Source organism: Protopterus annectens, chromosome 4.part1 (assembly GCF_019279795.1).
Source record: "Protopterus annectens isolate FY-2018-M chromosome 4.part1, PAN1.0, whole genome shotgun sequence".
NCBI lineage: Eukaryota > Metazoa > Chordata > Ceratodontiformes > Protopteridae > Protopterus > Protopterus annectens.
The window spans coordinates 466,838,295-466,858,682 of NC_056734.1; the positions used below are offsets into that span (position 1 = coordinate 466,838,295).

At 37.3% G+C, this 20,388-nt stretch overlaps 1 protein-coding gene across 1 annotated transcript in view; it reads left to right on the top strand.

Moving 5' to 3' along the window:
• Window positions 1-20,388, top strand: part of LOC122801228 (mucin-like protein) — a 471,963-nt gene that overhangs the window by 120,936 nt on the left and 330,639 nt on the right. Inside the window, exon 2 of the mRNA XM_044070781.1 lies at window positions 787-909. Within this exon, the coding sequence (XP_043926716.1) occupies window positions 787-909 (123 nt within the window). The remainder of the gene's footprint in view (window positions 1-786; window positions 910-20,388) is intronic.

The window sequence follows — 20,388 nt, forward strand, 5'->3', positions numbered from 1 at the left end:
CTACCTGTCCTGCCACCACAGTGCATGCCACAAACCTTCTAATGTATAACAACTGGTCTGAAGCCCAAGTGCTTAATCCAAAAGACTTAGAATGATAGCTACACTTTAATCAAGTTACTACCAAGCAGTAATAAATGCAACTGAATACTTTAGAGAATGCCTGGATTAGTGCTCAAGTTACACAAACAAAGCTAGATCCAGCAGGCCCGAATCCAGTCTATGCCACAGCAAACAAGGTGCACCAACTTCAGTAAGAAGCAGTTCAGATATGCATGCACTATAAGCCTTTAACCAGAAATTCCCAGCTCAGAAGGGCAGAGTCCAGCCTCTCCTCCCACAAGAGTGCAGACCACGAACCCTCTTAATGTAAAATAACTGGCCTGAAAGCCCAAGTGCTTAAACCAGAATTAATACACTTTTAGAATAACAGACACTGAGCCCTCAATCAGCAGTTCCCAACCTAGAAGGATGTAAGGTACCTGTTCTGCCACTACAGTGCAGACCACAAACCCTCTCAGTGCAAAACAACTGGTCTGAAGCCCAAGTGTTTAAACCAAAAGGCTCAGAATGAGTTACACCAAGCAGTAATAAATACAACTGAGTACTTTTAAGATGATGCAAAAGTAAAAAAAGTAGGTAGAAACACAAGTACAGTAAAAGCAGATGAAAAATTTTTTTTTTTTTCTTTGAAGTCATCTAGAATTATGGGAATGTAGTAAATGCAGTGCATTTTTGTGGAAATATATCAATTCTTACCATTATTTTTTCCAATTTCTTTTCTGAAAGATATCAATGAATGTGATGGCAAAAACGTCTGTAGCCAGGTGTGTATTAATACAGTTGGAAGTTTCGGCTGTGGGTGCTTCACTGGTTACTCCTTAAACCCAGCTGATACAACATCTTGCAGTGGTAAGTCAACCTGCACTTCTTATATTTCTCATTAATATACCTTTACATTTTAAGATGATACAAGTATGACTCCAGTGTTAATGGATCCTTTGCGCAGAGCTGTTGTAAGATACTGAAATTTTAGATTAGGTTAAAATATGCTGAAGTTGTAATTTGCAGTGCTGTAGTCGCTGGTCATTATGCTATTCAGCATTAATGAATTTTATATATAATTTTCCAGTAAACATTTTAGGTTCCTTTATGCAACAAAAAATACATGTTTTCTGACTAAACTTTAATTTCTGTCAATATTACTTCAGACATCAGTGAATACCAGCACTCCCTGCTGAAGCAGATTTCAGTAGTTTTCTGCTGTGCAATTATGCTATATACCCACGTTTGTCCATATGATCAAATATCTATATACCTGCATAGACCAAAATTTTTTCTAGTAGCAAAAGCAAAATTAAACTCATTGATCCCTTATTCTCAATATCTTAAGCTAATAGGAAGGAACAAATATCACACTCATGAAATGCTTTGATAAAAATCCTAATGGTGAATGTCCACTGTCAAAATACTGAGCCAAGGACAAAGGTGTGTTGTACAGTTACCTGCTTATAATGTCATTAGTTAGAGAAAATTTGTATAAATATTTAACAGAAATATGTAATGACACTCTACAGTGTACCATTCTGTTGCACAGATTTTTTTACTGCTTTTTAGCCAGGCACGCCAGATGATGTGAGTAGTAGATTTATAATAAAGGAGTTATGGCCAAAGTATCATGTCTTGCTACATCAAAACCAAAAACATATACCCAAATACTATAAAGGAAAACAACTATTAATTTAAAAAGAATATTTGCAGGGGAATAAAATCCCCAATGTCACTTTTGTTGGATAAGCCCCTAAGATTGTACAACCAGTGAGAAAGAGTGAACACCATGGTTAAAAAAATATTTTTATTCCCCAAATACAGCATTTGACTGTAGAAAACACAATGGTTGAGCTGCAACCCCAGTTAAAAAAAAGAAATTCCCTGATCTCTAATTCTTATTTCTTCATACCGGCACAGAGACCACAGATGTCATAAAAGGAAACTCATCAAATCAAACTAATAGCAGTAGTAGTATTTTAATGAAAATACTGTGCACAACAACCTGTTTCTCAAAAGAACAGTTTTTAGCTATAACCTGCCTCTTTGTGGCAAAAATAGAGATACACAAAAAAAAGAATCAGGAACCAGATTGTGCCTATAAATGCAGACACAGAAAATACATTGAGTACCTAAATTTATTTTGGTAGACACCTCTGTGTGAACCACAAATAAATTGTATAGAAAACAGTGACAGTAAACTGGGACTGCTGTTAGATAAATTAACTTATGGTGGTAATATTGACCTCCATACAGAGTTAACGTGGACCTCCTTTATCTGAAATATTCATTCATGATTTGGCTATATGCTGGCATGTAGACTGCTTATCAAAGTTTGACTAGAGTCAGCTTTGCAACATTCAGTGCAGTACATGCAGATATCAAACTACAGGTATTCCTTGTTGCACAGTCCTAAATATAATTGGCAAAGCTATTGTGTGTGCTTTGGGTTTTCTGGAAGTAGTTCTATTAAAATAACAAAATAACATGTAACTTAGCTGCTGATGCATTTTTATAGTTTATAGACATATTTTTCAACAGGTAAGGCTTTGCAGCTAAACTACTACATACTCCATAGCAGATTTTGATAAGAGGGCAAGATAATGCACTAAGACTTTAAAACTCCATTCCCTCTGAAATACTCAGCCCCCAAAAAGTGTCATCTATATTCATCCTTGCCTGTTGTGCTCAATATAAAGGAATCTTAAAAGCTATCAAATGCCTGATCTTGTTTGTTTCATTTTACAGCTCCTGTATTAAGCAAGTAGATTAAGTTTTGTGTGCTATGTATTGCAAGCTTTTACCCATGACTTTTGAAACATTTCATCGTTCCTTGCATTTTTGATCCTGCTCTTCACTGATTGCTTTTTTCCAGATTATTCATATCAGTTCTGCACAGTTCCACATACCCTTTTATCATCCAAGACTGCTTCATGCAACTATCCTAACCGCATTCCTACTTACCCCTTATTTCTTTTATAAGCGGCTTTCTCCCTTACAGCTACCTTCAACCACTCCCATATATTAAATATTTCTGGGATATCAATGAAAAAGAGAAACTGAAGGGTTCAGATACATTGCCAAATTATTTCTCAAAATAAATCTTTCATGTAGAAACATTTTAATTAGCTGTCACTTATAGATAGGAGGCAGTATGGCACAACGTCAATTAAAAGCAAGAATGCAGTGCATTACACAGTAAAATAATCTCATCATACCCTTTTAAGCTTAGCCAATTTCCCTCAAATTAAAGATGACTCAGAGATGATTAATCTTGGTAGGTCATAGTAATAGAAGAGTGTCAGTATTCAATTTGTGTTACCAAGTAAGATAAAATCATGACAGTTCATCTTTTGCAAACGAGTAAACAAAATGTTTTACTTCATGCCTTTTGCATTTTGGATATACTAACACATTTATTAGCCCAGATATTCTTCTACTAAAGACAGCATTGTTGAGATGTCCCTTTAATATCAAAATTACTCCTGTATGTCTTGATCCCATTGCAGTCATCCCAGATCAGCCTGACTTGTAATTGCAATTAGAAAAAATACACATAAAATCCACTTCAAAGAGAAAGAGAGAGAGAGATGCATGTTACATTTCACACAAAAACAGCAAGAAATTTAGCATGTTTTTACAAGTGTTAGAAAAATGTGTACTTAAACATATATGAAGTGCTAGTTTAAAAGCAAATAGTATGTAATGCATTTTATTCTATTTTACAATATGGCAGTAAAAATGATCTTACATGTAATTGCTTAAAGCTTTGGAGCTGCAGTGTGATTAAACTCTGACCCTGGCAGTAGCCAGCTCAGCAAGCTTATGTTTTTCACTAATGATTATCTGCTGGGTCAAGAAAATGAATGTATAAGGCATTGAATCTTTTCTTCCTTCCTCTGAGATAGTTGGCCTTGTAAATATTATCAGCACAGCTGCTAATATTAATGTTGCGAGAAGAACAAAGAAGCGTATTAAAAACTGAACTGACTATTGTATTCGAGCAGGACTGAAACCTTGAAAGAATAACATTTACAGAAAGACATTATAACTGACCAGGTGCTTTGCAAGGCTGTATTATTCTCATGGAAAAACTTTTAAAAAGTATAACCTCAGCACTTTCTAATGAATAAAATATTGTAGACTATAGTGATGTAGGTGCCCTGTGACTGACCACGTCAGTAAGGTGGGCACAGCTTGAATGTATAGTGTATATAATGAAGTTTACTTCCTGTATCATGTTAGACAAAATTCTATACTTGTATTGTATGGTCTTTTGCCTCCTGGTATACACTAGTAAACTTTTGCATCTGAATCTCCTGTGTGTTGACTGTCATTTTAAAAAAGCCTAATGATTTTACAGTCTGATTTTTAATAATTTATTTGACAACAAGTCCCCCCAGAAATTTGTAATTTATTAAAACGAATTTACTAATTTAAATAATGGGCAGTTGTTTCACAACCTTGTTCTCATCTCCTTTTATTGTAATGAATAGTACATTTGTAAAATATGCAAAAATACATTCATCTTAAATAATCTTATCACTTGTTTCTCAGATATAAAATCTCAAATATCAAAAAGGTATTACAAATATTTCACAAGTTATATGCAATATATCAAATCATATTTCTTTCACATACCATGATGTACTTTGTTAAATGACATTTTTTTGAAAATAGCCTTGTTGAAAATTTTGTTTGTCATACATACATAATAATAAAACGAGACATTCTGACAAAAATAGCATATTAGAGAATATGTGAATCATAATTCTCTGTGTAACAATTATTTTCTTCATCTTAGTTTCCTTGGCTTTACATAATAACCTGCTCAGAGTAAAATTCTGTAATCAGAAACAAAATCTTTAAAATCCTGAAACAATCTATAAGACTATATTTCCTGTGTTAAAAATAAGAATATTGTCAGAAATTTTTCTTTTTGATAAACTTCTATTCAGTTGTTGTGGTTTAAAATATCATATTTCACAAATAACCCTTTTGTTTTCTTTTCTGTGTTAAGTACATAGTCCATTAATAAGTAACCCCATGCTTCTGCTGTGTAATTACTAAGTATTAAAAGTCATAGCTCTAGCACATAAAAAGTGATACATGAAAATTGACATCTGTTACCACTGTCACTGTTATTCATGGATTAAAAAATTGTAACACCTTATCAATGTTATGTCATTGATCTTGTTTCATGGCCAATGCAGTAATATGTATATAAATTCTGAAACAGTTGACACCTGATTTGGTATCTTTAAATAAAATGTACTAATTGTTTTCTCAGGTAGTCATATACATATACACTCGTTTTGTGGACAATGTTTTTATTCTCTGGAAGGGGGGCCCTGGACTTTTGGAAAAGTTTGTAGCATATTTACATTCTACCACTTCTTTTCTTAGGTTTACATCAAATCACTCAGATACACAGATAGATTTTCTAGAAGTATGTATTTCACATACCGAGACAGGTTTTTCTTCCTGTCTACAGAGGAAGGAGTGTTGGAAGAACACTTTGTTATGCTTTGATAGCATGCATCCTCGTTTTATGTTTCCGAATATTATCCAGGGATAGATAGGTAGGACATCTAGATTATGCCTGGAGGGCACTCAATATGAGAAAGAAGTGACTAAGTTAAAACGTAATTTTTGTGATAGGGGTTATAAAGAAGAATTAGTAAATAGGGTTGTAAATAGCAATAAACAAAAAAGGGAAAATAGGTTTAAACCATGGCTCAGATGTAGGATATGAGAAGGAAAAGCATCCCCATCCATTAAGTATAGATCGGAAGACCCCAAACTGTTTCTAACTTATAGTAGTAATATAGATGATATAAGGGGTATAGTTAATAAAAATTGGAATATTTTAAGGAGTGACAATAAGCTAAGAAGTATTATAGGGACTAGACCTAGTTTTGGCTATAGGAGGAATAAAAATTTAAAAGACCTGTTATGTGAGGAAAAAACTTTTACCACGTTTAAACCATTCAAGGATACAGTAGGTAGTGTCTCATGTGGTTTTTGTAAAGCGTGCTCCTCTATCAACAAGGACACCACCTTTGTAAATCCTGTTAGTGGTAAGGTTTTTAACTTCAAGGCAAGGGCCACCTGCAGGACTAGTAATTTGGTTTATTTGGCAGAATGTTTGCAATGTCCTGGGTTCTATGCGGGAAAGACTAACAACATGTTTAAGGTGAGGGTACTACAACATCTATCTTCCATAAGGAATAAGGATCTACATAATGCCCTTTATAGGCATACTGAAATGAATCCTACACATACATTTCATTTTAGAGCTATAGTAAATGTTAGACAAAACAACAGAGGAGGGGACATTAAACTTCTAACAGAGTCTTTAGAATCTAAATGGATATTGGAATTGATGGCTCACAGGAATCCAGGGCTAAATGATGCTGTACCTTGCAAAAAAGGCGGAATTTTTACTGACAACTCATTGGTTGCTAGATAATTTAAATTGTTGGAATGTTTGTTCTCAATTTATCTGATGAAGGGTTATTACCCGAAAGCGCTCATCCTTGGTTATTTGTGTGTTTTAATAAAGGAGGAAGAAATTTCAGCAGTGTCCTACCGTTCTTGTTTTTTGGATCTTGCATTTTTGTCTGGTGGGACTTTGGCTATAGCACAGAACGTTTATTGGATATTTGCTTCTGTTTTTGTTCGATTGTGCTATGCATGCTTTGGATAATAAGAAGACTGGAACATCTTTTGATGTAAACCTTGCAGAAGGAGGAACTAGAGGAGAGCCCTCTGGTATAGGCTTTAATGGCTTTTTTGTTCAGGAAAATCCATTGCTCATTCTGGGGCTTACTGTAAGTAAGGTCGATTTGGTTAGTAACAGAGTCCCTGTAGCTATGGATAAAAACTTTGATAATCTGTTACATGATTTGAGCTACAAGGCAGGAAGACTGCAACGTTTGAAATGGCAGACTTATCATTTAGAAGCCTGTCAACAATATGGCATAGTACCACGGGGAATGAGGATCCTATGTATGCCCACGCAGGGTGAAAGATATCCTGAGCTACTAGCACGATGGCAGTCCTTGAATATTCAAACCAGCTTTAAATACATGGACATTATTAATGATTTTTTTGCCCCTGAAGTAGCTCTACTTAGTAAAGAAGTGGAGGCTATACGTAATAAACTAGAGACTGAGTTTTGTGAATCTATCTACACAACACGTTTGAAACAACTGTATGGTACCCTAGCAGAGAGCGACGAGAAATTGCGCATGCAAAAGACTAATAAGCTAAAAAGAGATTACGAAGATTTCACCCATGAGAATATCTTCATTTGGCCGAGGAATAGAGGGCAGCGTTCTACCATGGGCAATGCAACTACTGGGAAGCCGTTTCGATGTCAGCAGGAGGGGAGGAGTTTTACGGAGTATTCAGTGAAACCAACGGCTAGTGTGATGACTGATGGCTCTGGTTTGCTACACACTAGTAACAACGATGAACAATTAGCAGAGGAACATGTAGGGGAGTCCAGGGCCGATGTGGGTAACATCGAGGTTCCTCAAGTAGTAGCACGAATTGAGAACACCATTTGCACAGCGACTACATGTTCAAGAAACATGTATGCTAGTGGACCTTCTGTGCAAACTGAAACGTCAACCTCCAAAGGAGTTGGTATGGGGGCGCACCCTAAGAGCACACAGGGACGCCAATGTTTTTTGGAATTGCTTCCAGCTCCTGTCAAGAAACGAGGAGCTTGGAAATGGTCCTCCAGCGAGGGCAGAGACCCGAACAAGAGGAGGAGAACCTTGGAATGGCTTTTAATAATAACACTGGTATTGTTTTTAATTTATCCTCACATGTTTTAACAAAGGATGAGTTGTATGTGCTAAACAAAGGTTTGTCCTTTGTGCCCAGCAGGGCTAGTGTTTTTAATGAAGTTGTTCTAGATTTAATGATGTTTTGTAGAAACTTACCTTTAAGGTGTATTTTTGGGACTAGAGATGAGAGCAGAATTTCATTGAAAAAGCCTATTTGTTATGTACCACCTTTTTCTCCTGCATTGAGTCTGTTTATTAACAGTTGTGAGCAAGATTTACAGGATTATTTTCAAACAAGGGAATTTCACAAATTTTATAATTTAACACAGGCTCAAAATAAAGCATTGTTGGATCTAAGCTGTAATAAAGATCTAGTTATTAAAATGGCCGATGAGGGAGGAGCGGTGGTAACGCTTGACACAGCTTTTTATGAACAAAAACTGCAAGGCTTATTATCAGATAGGGATACTTACATTCCGATTAATCCAATTGCTGTTAAACTTTTGGTGGATAAGGTACACAATAGCTTGCAACAACTGAATTTTGAAATGAAAATCAATGATGATTTATTTCAATTTTTATGGGTAGAAACTGCTGTTACTCCCATTTTCAAAGCTTTACCTAAGATACATAAATCTATTGTGGACCCACCTCTTCGACCCATTGTTTCGGGCAGAGGATGGGTCACAGAAAACATCTCTATATGGCTTGAATACACACTTCGTCCTCATGTTGATAAGGTGACCAACATATTAAAAGATACAGGTGATTTCTTGAAGAGAATGGGGAAAGTTAACAGTAAGAAACTACAGGAAGATCTTTTGATGGTGACGTTGGATGTCCAGAGCCTTTTCACTGTTATTAGTAATGAATATGGCATATATGCCATAGGAGAAGTTATGAGAGACATGGGCGAAGATGAAAGCAAAATAGCTTTGGTCAGAATATTATTGACCTTAGTTTTGGAAAATAATGCATTCATTGGAGCCAAACAGACATATAGACAAGCACAGGGGGTAGCCATGGGCACCCCTGTGCAAACACTTATGCTAATTTGGTTCTTTGGCACTGGGAGAGGATCACCATCTTCTGTAATCAGGAGTGGATGCAACATATTTACATATACACTCGTTTAGTGGACGATGTTTTTATTCTCTGGAAGGGGGGCCCTGGACTTTTGGAAAAGTTTGTTGCATATTTACATTCTACCACTTCTTTTCTTAGATTTACATCAAATCACTCAGATACACAGATAGATTTTCTAGATGTATGTATTTCACATACCGAGACAGGTTTTTCTTCCTGTCTACAGAGGAAGGAGTGTTGGAAGAACACTTTGTTATGCTTTGATAGCATGCATCCTCGTTTTATGTTTCCGAATATTATCCAGGGACAGATAGGTAGGACATCTAGATTATGCCTGGAGGACACTCAATATGAGAAAGAAGTGACTAAGTTAAAACGTAATTTTTGTGATAGGGGTTATAAAGAAGAATTAGTAAATAGGGTTGTAAATAGCAATAAACAAAAAAGGGAAAATAGGTTTAAACCGTGGCTCAGATGTAGGATAGGAGAAGGAAAGGCATCTCCATCCATTAAGTATAGATCGGAAGACCCCAAACTGTTTCTAACTTATAGTAGTAATATAGATGATATAAGGGGTATAGTTAATAAAAATTGGAATATTTTAAGGAGTGACAATAAGCTAAGAAGTATTATAGGGACTAGACCTAGTTTTGGCTATAGGAGGAATAAAATTTAAAAGACCTGTTATGTGAGAAAAAACTTTTACCACAATTAAACCATTCAAGGATACAGTAGGTAGTGTCTCATGTGGTTTTTGTAAAGCGTGTTCCTCTATCAACAAGGACACCACCTTTGTAAATCCTGTTAGTGGTAAGGTTTTTAACTTCAAGGCAAGGGCCACCTGCAGGACTAGTAATTTGGTTTATTTGGCAGAATGTTTGCAATGTCCTGGGTTCTATGTGGGAAAGACTAACAACATGTTTAAGGTGAGGACACTACAACATCTATCTTCCATAAGGAATAAGGATCTACATAATGCCCTTTATAGGCATACTGAAATGAATCCTACACATACATTTCATTTTAGAGCTATAGTAAATGTTAGACAAAACAACAGAGGAGGGGACATTAAACTTCTAACAGAGTCTTTAGAATCTAAATGGATATTGGAATTGATGGCTCACAGGAATCCAGGGCTAAATGATGTGTACCTTTAAAGCCCGCCTTGCAAAAAAGGCAGAATTTTTACTGACAACTCATTGGTTGCTAGATAATTGAAATTGTTGGAATGTTTGTTCTCAATTTATCTGATGAAGGGTTATTACCCGAAAGCGCTCATCCTTGGTTATTTGTGTGTTTTAATAAAGGAGGAAGAAATTTCAGCAGTGTCCTACCGTTCTTGTTTTTTGGATCTTGCTTGAATAGTATGAAACAATAAACATGCCACTTTACTTTTCAGTCTGATATCTGAAGAATGTCAGCTGTGTTGCTATTCTTTAAAATTAATCTTTGGATTATATATATGTATATATATTAAACACATTTGTGGAGACTATCTATTACTATCTCATGTTTCATAGATAATCATCCCTTTGAATGCAGAAGCGTGAAGGCCACATCTAATTGCTTCTGATACATTATATTCATTTTTATAATTTGCATCACTACTTTTTGTCTAATTTCGTAACAGTTCTGTAATATAACAGGCCCCGTGATATTCATATCAAAAGTTCTTGATGTGTGCTCAAATATAATCTAATGAACAAATCAGCAAATTGTAATGTTACTAGGCCTAATCTGTATCTAAACCATTGGACTGATGAGTATGTCAATTTATTTAACTATACTCCTATTTTCATAGTGGTTAATTTGTGGCCAGATGTCTGTAATGCAGTGTGTTTCCCTTCCTCCAATATAATGTTTTGTTCAGTGGCTGGATAAGCATTTTCCTTTAACACCCTCCATTGTCTTAAGTAGTAAAATTTGCATCCATATTCCTTCTCAGTAGAATTAAAATTTACTGATAACATATTATTGAACTTATCTATAACAATCTGAATATATATTTGCTTCACAAAATGCAGTCCTTTGCAGCTTCTTATAGGTTCATAGGTTCATAGTTATGTACTAGGCTAATGGCCCTGGTGCCTTTACAACTCTAGCCCATAGGATTACCCTGGCGTTGTGCCACCCCACCTTAGTTCCCAGTGCCTTTGCTGAGCAGAGCCACTGGAGTGATCCCTGGGGTGAATTTTCTATTTCCCATCCACTCATCAAAATTTCTCTTGAAGAGGGGCAGTGAGGTGCTCTGTTTGACATGTATGGGAAGTCTATTCCATAGCATGGGCAGTCTCTGGGTTATGAACCAGTCCCTCTGGCATGTTCTGTTGATTGTGGTAATGAGGTTCAGGTCTCTGGAGCATGTGGTGCAGAGGGATTGGGATTTCTTTAGATGTAGCATTTCTAAAAGAGTTAGGTCAGACATGACTTTGTAAGTCAAGCAGAGATTGCTTCTAAGTAGGCAGTATAAGACATAAAATAGTTGGAGGTTTTGAGTCTGTCCATATCTTTATCAAGTACTTTTTTGCGGCCTGACCAGTTGTTGCAGGTGTCTAGTGAGGTAGATGCCAAATGGGGCATTGTACTCAATGGTTGGCCTAATGAGGGAAGAGTAGAGGGAGACAATGACTTCTTTCTTTCTGGATGCAAAACCCTTAGTAATCAGATGTTCCACATAGAAGGACTTTCTGATCACAGTGGCAATGTTGTGGTTAAAAGAGAGGTTGCTGTCAGCCTGTGTTCCCAGATCTCTTATAACACCTTCTGTGTTCAGTGGACTACCATCAATGTAGTAATTCATGAAAACTGGATTTTTCTCAAAGGGGATGATGGCACATTTTTTGGCATTGAGCTTAAGGCCATGGTTCTGACACCAGTCCTTGGTCTCAGTGAGTCCTTTCTGTAGGATGCCAACATCACTTGGAGAGTTAATAATGGCTCTCAACTTGCAATCATCTGCAAACTTTGTCAGCTAGAGTCCTTTCGTGTTGGCCTGGACTTCTGAGAAATAGATACCAAACAGGAGAGGACCCAGAAACAATCCCTGTGGGACTCCATTCATTACTGGTCAGCAGTCTGACTTGGAGTCAGCTACTTTCACAGTGTGAGTTCTAGCTGTAAGCCAGTTTGCAACCCACCTAGTGATATTGGGGTTGGTGCCTAGCTTAGTGAGATTTTCTAGGATTCCTGAGTGGGGAATAGTATAAAAGGCCTTGGCCAGATCAAGGTAGGCTGTATGAACCACCTTACCTTTATCCTCAGCTCCATTGACTGACTCAAAGAAGTTGACCACATTGAGCAGGCATGATCTACCCTTCACAAAACCAAACTATGTGGGATCCAGAGTTTAGAGATTCCCTATATCCTTATTTATTAGGTCCATGATGATGCATTCCATAGCTTGGCATATCAGACTTGACAGGCCTTGCCAGGCTAATAGAGCAATAGTTCCCAGGGTCTGTAGCCACTCCTCCTTTGTGGAGAGGGATGACTGTAGCAGTGTGCCATTTGGTAGGGACAAAGCCTAAGGTGAGGCTGTGATTGAATAGGGCACACAGGTGAGGTTCCAGTTCACTCTGTAGTTCATGCAGAATGCAGCCAGGGATATTGTCAGGTACCATGGAAGCTGTATTCTTAGCCTTGGACAGTGCTGTTTTAACTTGTGCAGCAGTAATACTTGGTGTCTGGCAATCTACTGGTATTATGATTGGTCCTTTGGGGCGGAGACAGAGGTAAAGTTGACACTGAATCTGTCAGCCAGTATATTGGCAATATCTGTTGGCTCGATATAGGAGGTGCCGTTGTGCAGTAGCTCAGAGCAAATCTGGGTATTGCCGTGGAGATTCCTTAGATAACTATAGAAGGACTTGTGGTTGTCTTTACTATCTGCTCCAATTCTGTTTTTATAGCTTTAGAGGATTTGATGAGGGATCTCAACTTTTGTTGAGGCTGATAAGGGAGTTTTTCCAGTCTTGGGACTTCACCTTATTCAGCATCAGTTTCCTCCTTCTATTGTAGAGTATGTTTATAGCAGGGGACCACCAGATTGACTTCCTTTTCTGGAGAAGAGCGTCTTGGTTCTATTGGATATGGCGTGATCCATGCATTTGTGTATGTGCTTGTACAGTGCATTGGTGCATGATTTGGCGGTCATGCAATTATTCTTCATTTGCATGGGTGCCATGAAGTTAGCCACCTCTGTTTTAGGAGCCCAATGTTAGCTCTGGAGAAGTTTTTCATGGTGGTTACCTTTTTGAGGGGTGGGGGGTGGGATGTGGCTTTCCAAGGTGATTAGTTTGTGGTCGGATCTAACCTGGGAGGAGTTGACTATTGGTGAAGAGCAATGGTCGCCCATGTTAGTAATGACCAGGTCAAGGATGTTGCTACCTCTAGTGGGGGTAAGAACAAGCTGGCCCAGTGCATTTGAATTAATAAATTCCAAGAAATGTTGGGCAAGTGTATTCATACATGAGTAGTTTTCCCAGTTAATGGAAGGGAAGTTGAAGTCGCCCAGTATGAGAGTGTTAGGTTGGACCCTAATATTCTCCAGGGTGCTTAGGAACGTGGAGTGTGAGTCTTGGTTCATGGTTGGGGACCTATAACAGGCTATAATCTGAATCGTTGTCTTACCCAGTGTAAGCTGCACCTGAAGTATCTGTGATGCATTATGTTGGGCTACCAGTCAGAAGGTGTGCGCATCCTTTATGAGTATGGAAACACCACCACCTTTGGAGCCTCAGTCCAAGTTCTGCGAATGAAAGGTGTGGAATGTGTTATAGCCTGGTAGTGCAGTGGTGCTTTCTGTTGCCCTGAATTAGGTCTCCGTTAGAGCACAAATATCAATGTTCTCCATTTTAAAGAGTGCTTCAAGTGAGTGCATTTTGAGATTTAGACTTCTAGCATTGAGCAGCATGACCCTCAGATTGCATTTTGTTGTAGCTGTTATGGTGGTAATTTGGTCTTTGGAACACCACCTAAAAAAGGCACTGTAGGGGTGGCAAGAGCCTTGGCCAGTATCCGGAAGCCCCGGGGTGACAGATGCAGGACATCTCTGGCAAAGCATTGAGGTCTATCAATCATGTCATCCCAGGCAGACAGATACTGGATTCCCTTAGAATGACACCAGAAACTTAGCCAATTGTTGAAATCAATCCTTTTCTGCTTGTACTGTGGTATCATTCTGGGTGATGGTAGGATGCTGATCAGGACTAGGGTCATACCCACCTGGGCTACATTAACCAAGAGCTCCTCCATGTCATTTTTCATGTAGTCTAGGGAGGTACTTCTCAGGTCATTCACACCCACATGTACAATGACAGAGCCATATTTGTACCTGTTGTTGAGGGACCTGAGTGAGTGTGTTATGTGGTAGATTCTAGCACCTGACAGGCAGCTGACTATTACTTTATCCTTCTTCACTCTAGTGAGTGGGGCATCAGTGTGCCTCACTATCGAGTCACCTATGACTAGTGTGCTGGGCTTGCTGTTTTTCCTTAGGGGCTTTGGTTGAGTGGCACACTGTTTAGGAGAGTTATGTGTCTTGTGATTAGTGTTATGTTTTGGTGGTCGAGTGTGTTTCTGCCTTGGAGGTCTCTGCTGTTTGTTTAAATATTTATTGAGAGCCTCCACGAAGGTGGGTGTGTGGTTTGTGTTTTTATGTGAAGGTTGTGATGGTGGGTGTTCTGGAGGGCTATATGTTCCATGTGGTGTGATACAAGTGTTGACCTTCTCTTCTTGACCAGCTATTCCAGTCTTGGCTGGAGAGTGCGTGGCTTCCATTTTGGATATACAAGTGAAGCTCTCACAAATCTGAGTGTTGGGATGTAAGAGGAAAGGGTTGTCGGTGTACATGAGGCAGTTGCTACACTGCCTCAGGATGCTCAAGTTCACCAGGTTAATAGGAGAAAGCCCAGGGAACTGTAATTTGACAAACTATAACTCTTCTAGTGAAAACCCATATATATGTATATATGCATACTATATGTGTGTGTGTGTGTGTGTGTGTGTGTGTGTGTGTGTGTGTGTGTGTGTGTGTGTGTGTGTGTGTGTGTGTGTGTGTGTGTGTGTGTGTGTGTGTGTGTGTGTGTGTGCATATATATATATATATATATATATATATATATATATATATATATATATATAAAGTATAACGCCAACAGAACAAAAGGCACACAGCCAACAGAGTACGGTTCCTACTATCGATAAAATTAATGTATCAAGTCCAACCATAAACATTCGTGTAGGAACCCGAAGGCACTCACAATATCTTAGTAAACAAAATCAAACTCTTCAATAGGAAAATAAAGTAAAAGTGCGAAAACACTTAGGTCACACTAATAAAGCTTTTATTGTAGTTAGCGCTTTCACCCGAAGGCTTCCTCAGACTTTTGAAGTACACGCCATTGTTCATGTTTAAAAATACTAGCTACATACATCATTGGTCAAATTCTTAACCAATCAAATAACAACTAAAGCAGTCACGCTGCATTCATAGCATCATTGTATATAAAATCATACATTAAAAAGCAAAACATCATTTACAAATCCAAGTCAGATATATACTCTTAACAAAAACAACAAATAAAGCCCTACCCAACGTTGTGGTATACAGCGTGTTAATGCAGGTGAACGTACATCGCTGCTTAGAAAGCGTAAGGGTTCTAGAATATATCTAAAGTACACATAAGAGACCCAACGTTACTATGTGTAGCGTTATGAAACAACTAAACATACATCACTACACAAGAGTAGTAGGGAACAAAAAGTAAAGCATCATTTACAAATCCCCGTCAGATATTGTGAATGCCTTCAGGTTCCTACACGAAAGTTTATGGTTGGACTTGATATATATATATATATATATATATATATATATATATATATATGTATATGCATGTATATATATGCCTGGAAGAAATCATAAATATATTAATTACCAATGGTAACACATTAATTCAGTTTGAAAATATGCAATGCTTTATCAATGCATATTGGTTACTACCCTTTTCAAGAATCAAGATTTTCATACGACAGTGGAAGCATTGTTGCCTCACAGCAAGAGGTTCTCTTGTTCGATTCTCGGCTGGAGTGCCTTCTGTGTGGAGTCTGCATGTCCTCCACGTTGTCGAGTGGCCTCCGAAAGACATGTGTGAATGGGCGTGCCTAAGGTGAAGGTTGGGCATCGGGCTGGCAGCTCGACACCATAAAAATCGACTGCCAATCATTAGCGGATTGGACTTCCGCTGTAACGACCATTAACCAGGAAAAGCCGAAAAGACAAACAACAACAACCCATAATTTCACTAATTTTGAAATTCTTTGTGAAAACCAAGTTAACTTGTTCTTTGGGAACTGTAAAATAAACATATTAGCATATTATCTGTAATTTTACTGAGACATCAAATTTCAAATAAGATGCCACTATTTGAATTTCATTATGTAGTATAAAATGTTAACTTCTGTATCTGTCAGATTAGTAATTGCTAGATGGCCATAGCTGGCCTTAGGCATAGGCCAACTAAGCGGCCGCCTTGGGCACCGCTTTAGTGGGGGCACTTTACCAGTATTTGTTTGGTGTAGGTAGACCAGGATGGGGGCACTGGCTGGTGTGTTGGGGGGTGCAGTTGTGCCATCTGCCTAGGGCACCAGTTGACCTAAGGCCACTCCTGTAGATGGCTAAGAGTCAAAGCTAGAATCTTTTGATTAACACAACTTAAATCTTATATGTGAATATTATTGTAAACATAAAAACAGTTTGCACTCTTTACTGTATTGGCAATATAACAACTTGTGGTTTATCCACTCAAATCTTAACTTTATGCAAAGAAATAAAAAATAACAGGATTCTTCTTGCCATGAGCCTTTGTTATTCCCAGTTCCCTCTCATTTGTCTGATATAAAACTCAATGTTTTCTGGATTCTGGAATGGTGACAACTTTTTAGCATTTTGTCTGCATTATTCTGGATATCTGGAAAGTTTTTCTTGAGCTCTGCATGTAGTTAAGTTCTACATGATTCTGGAGATAGGCATGGCATGTAGTTAAGTTCTACACGATTCTGGAGATATGCATACTCTCTCTACCTCACCTCTCCAATGTGAAAGCATGTTGAACAAATACAGATGTGCTGATTGTCATATAAAGGTTCTGGTTAATTAAATTTTCTTCCCAATTCACGTTTGATATCCATTCTCATGATAATAGGAAAAATATGGATTTACTTAAAAATCTTACCTTCTTTCTTATAAAATTATAATAGCTCACGTGAAAGCAAAATATTTTAATTTGTGGATTTTACTTTATCAAAGGAAAACATTGTCTCAAAATACACTCATAAACTTTTCTTACCCCATGTAGGACTACTGTTTAAAATGTAGCATTTCACTATGTTATCCAGAATGTATTTATGCATAGTCAGTGCCCGTATCTGCTGCACCTAAGTTTACAAATTACTTCAAGTGATATCCATTTTGTATAGCTTAATGTTAAATTTCTGTGTGCATCACAGTTAGAATACCTAACAAAAACTCAGCGTACAAATATGTAATACAGAAGTTAATAATTTCCTTTCTTTTTTTAAGCAAGATACATCTTTATTAAATTATCATGTATGACATAGGCCATGTTACATTTGTATAAATGACAATAAACCATAGTGACACAATCTCAGTTGGAAACATTATACATAACAAACCATGTGACATAACCGTAACTGCAAACATTATACATCACTTTTAATATATCCAGTCATTGGCAGTTAACCATTACATACTTCATTCAAATCCTGCCTTCTTTTACACCTTGTTCCTCTTCTGTATGTATTGATCCCACATTTCCCATTTTTCCTATGTAATTTGCTCCTACCCTTTTCTAAAGATCCCAGTTCTGGTTGCTTTAACTCTGTTACTATCTTCAGTACATCTAGTAACGTCAGTTTAAACTCTGATTTCCATTTTCTAGAAATTGTTTTTTTGGCAGCTATCATAATTAGACTCAGCAAGGCCTTACCTTCTTTCTTGAGTCAGCAAATACAATACACAATAAATATACCTTTATAAAAAGTCTGAATTGTCTCAATTTTGCTTTCAGTGGACATTTTGAAATAAATTCAAAAATAATGCTTATTTTGTAAACATATGAGTTCATTTGATTCACAAAGATCAAAATGTAACTGCTTTCATTGCATTTCCTAGAACAAAGAAAACAATTTGATATACCTTTAGTAATTATTAATACTTATTCTTCACAGTAATGTGACTTCATATTGTATCAGCTCTATCTGTAGAAATTTTCCTTTTAAAAATTGTGTTAGAGTTACTGACCATAAAAATTCATAATGCAGCCTTTCACTAATTTCTAATGTCTGCAAGCCTATGGAAGCCCAACTTACATGTGTCTAAACCATTTGATTCCCCTTATAAGTCTAATAATCATATAACCATGTAGTCCTGTAATTGAATTCTGCAAATTACATAACCATGCAATCCTGTAATTGAATTCTGGGAATTACATAACCATGCAGTCCTGTAGCTGAATTCTGGATTCAAAAGTCATGAAAAGACATAAACTTGTGCAGGTCATTTGTGGAATTACACATATGAAATGATTTCATGAATTATTAGCATTAAACTTGCTATATGAACTTTTCATTATTTCAAACAGAATACCAATATCAAATTGTAAACATCAAACGTCAGTTCTCTCTGTTTTTGTTCAGTTACTTATCTTCCCCTGTACTCTCACTAGACATTAAGGTACATGTTTGCCTTGATTTTTTTTTTTTTTTTTTAGATGATAGTGTAGTTATGTGGTGAGTGGTTTTCTTGCTTTGTGGTTTGCTCTTATTTAGCTATTGTATTTTCTTGAATAATGGACAGTAAGGCATTTAGAAAATGATGCTGTGGTCATAAGATACCACCCCAGGAATGGTACCCCCTTGTACATGCATTGCTTAGCAAAGGATCATTTTTATAATTTGTGATATTTGTACAGGTTTCACTCCAAATACTTTGAGAGACAGAATAAATAAATTAAAATAGTTTTAAATGGAAAAATGCCCCATGCTTCCTCCCATTGATGGAGATTTTGACTTCAAATTCCTCTTTAGATTTGACTCACATAACTGCTAAGGCTCAGCCAGTGATTGCTAAGAAAGACTCTTCCAAACATAAAAAGAAAAAATAAGCATAAGGCTAAAAATCAGACAAAACTCTCTAGGTCCCCACCCCAAAAAAGGATTATGCTACATGGTTTTATCATTCTGCTGAGGTACTTACAACACTGTCTGTTGTAGCCATTTCTGAGAAGTCTCATATTAAACTTATTATAACTTTTAATTTGACTTCTTTTCCTGAAATAAAGGTCGCTCATATCATGGATATAAGACCACTACTGGCAAGAACACTTCCAGTAAGACCCAGGCTGTACTCATTCCTCCAGCAGAATTAAGTACAGCAGATTTGTAGGGGCCTTTATTAAAGACCAGAAAAAATATGTCAGCTGAGTCAACTCCCAGTGTAATTCGGAAAAATAGAGGTGTCTTTTCAGCTCTTCATTTTCTGAAAGAACTTTTTATTTTTCTTCATGGATGCTCTCAGTTCCATTACCAGTTCTGAAGATTTCAATGTTAAGCCAACAAATGCCAATGTCATCTTTAGCAAAAGTGTCCATGTCATCTATGCTGTTGACTTCAGGGCCATGATCATTTAAGATCACCAACTCTGATATCAACCATATCTTCAAAAGTAATCTCAGTATCACTTTTGCAAGTGTTGATGCAGCCAGAAACCTCAAATTTGGGGGTTAGGTCCCTAGGTTTGAGCTTGATGGTGGTCTTACATAAGTAAGTACTGGATTTTGCAGGGTAGCCCCATCAGAGTTGCATGCCTCTGTGACAGGATTTGATTTTATCATTCTGTTGATCATATTCTTGAAGGTCTGTCCTTCAGGGCTGATTGTGATACTATGCCTGTTGTTACAATGCTAGTCTTGGGAGATTATGGCCTTGGTAGCTGGAGTCAGTACCTTCACCCTCAACAACTGTATTGGTGCTGACACAGAGAATTCTTCACTTGCTGCATCCATGAACTGATCCCTTGACAATGCTGTCCTCAACCCAATATGCAGATGTTACATTGCATGGGCCTGTAGTTATCCATCTTTTTGGACTGCAAAGAAGAGTGCCTAGAAGCTTTATGCAGGGTCTTCCCACAGTATCTGGACCCACAGTATTACACGTTTCCTCAAATCTTTGGACCCATTTTCTCTTTTCTTTTGAGTCTCCACTCTTGATATTGAACAAGCCATGGCTCTCCTCCATCTATCAGTGCTCTCAGAAGTTTATAGAAATTATAATGCAAAGAGGACAATGGCCAATACAGCCCATGCCCGTTGTAAAAAAAGACTATGCAGCTGAAATTTTGGACCCACCTAACCATCTTGGTGGGTTATTCCACATACAA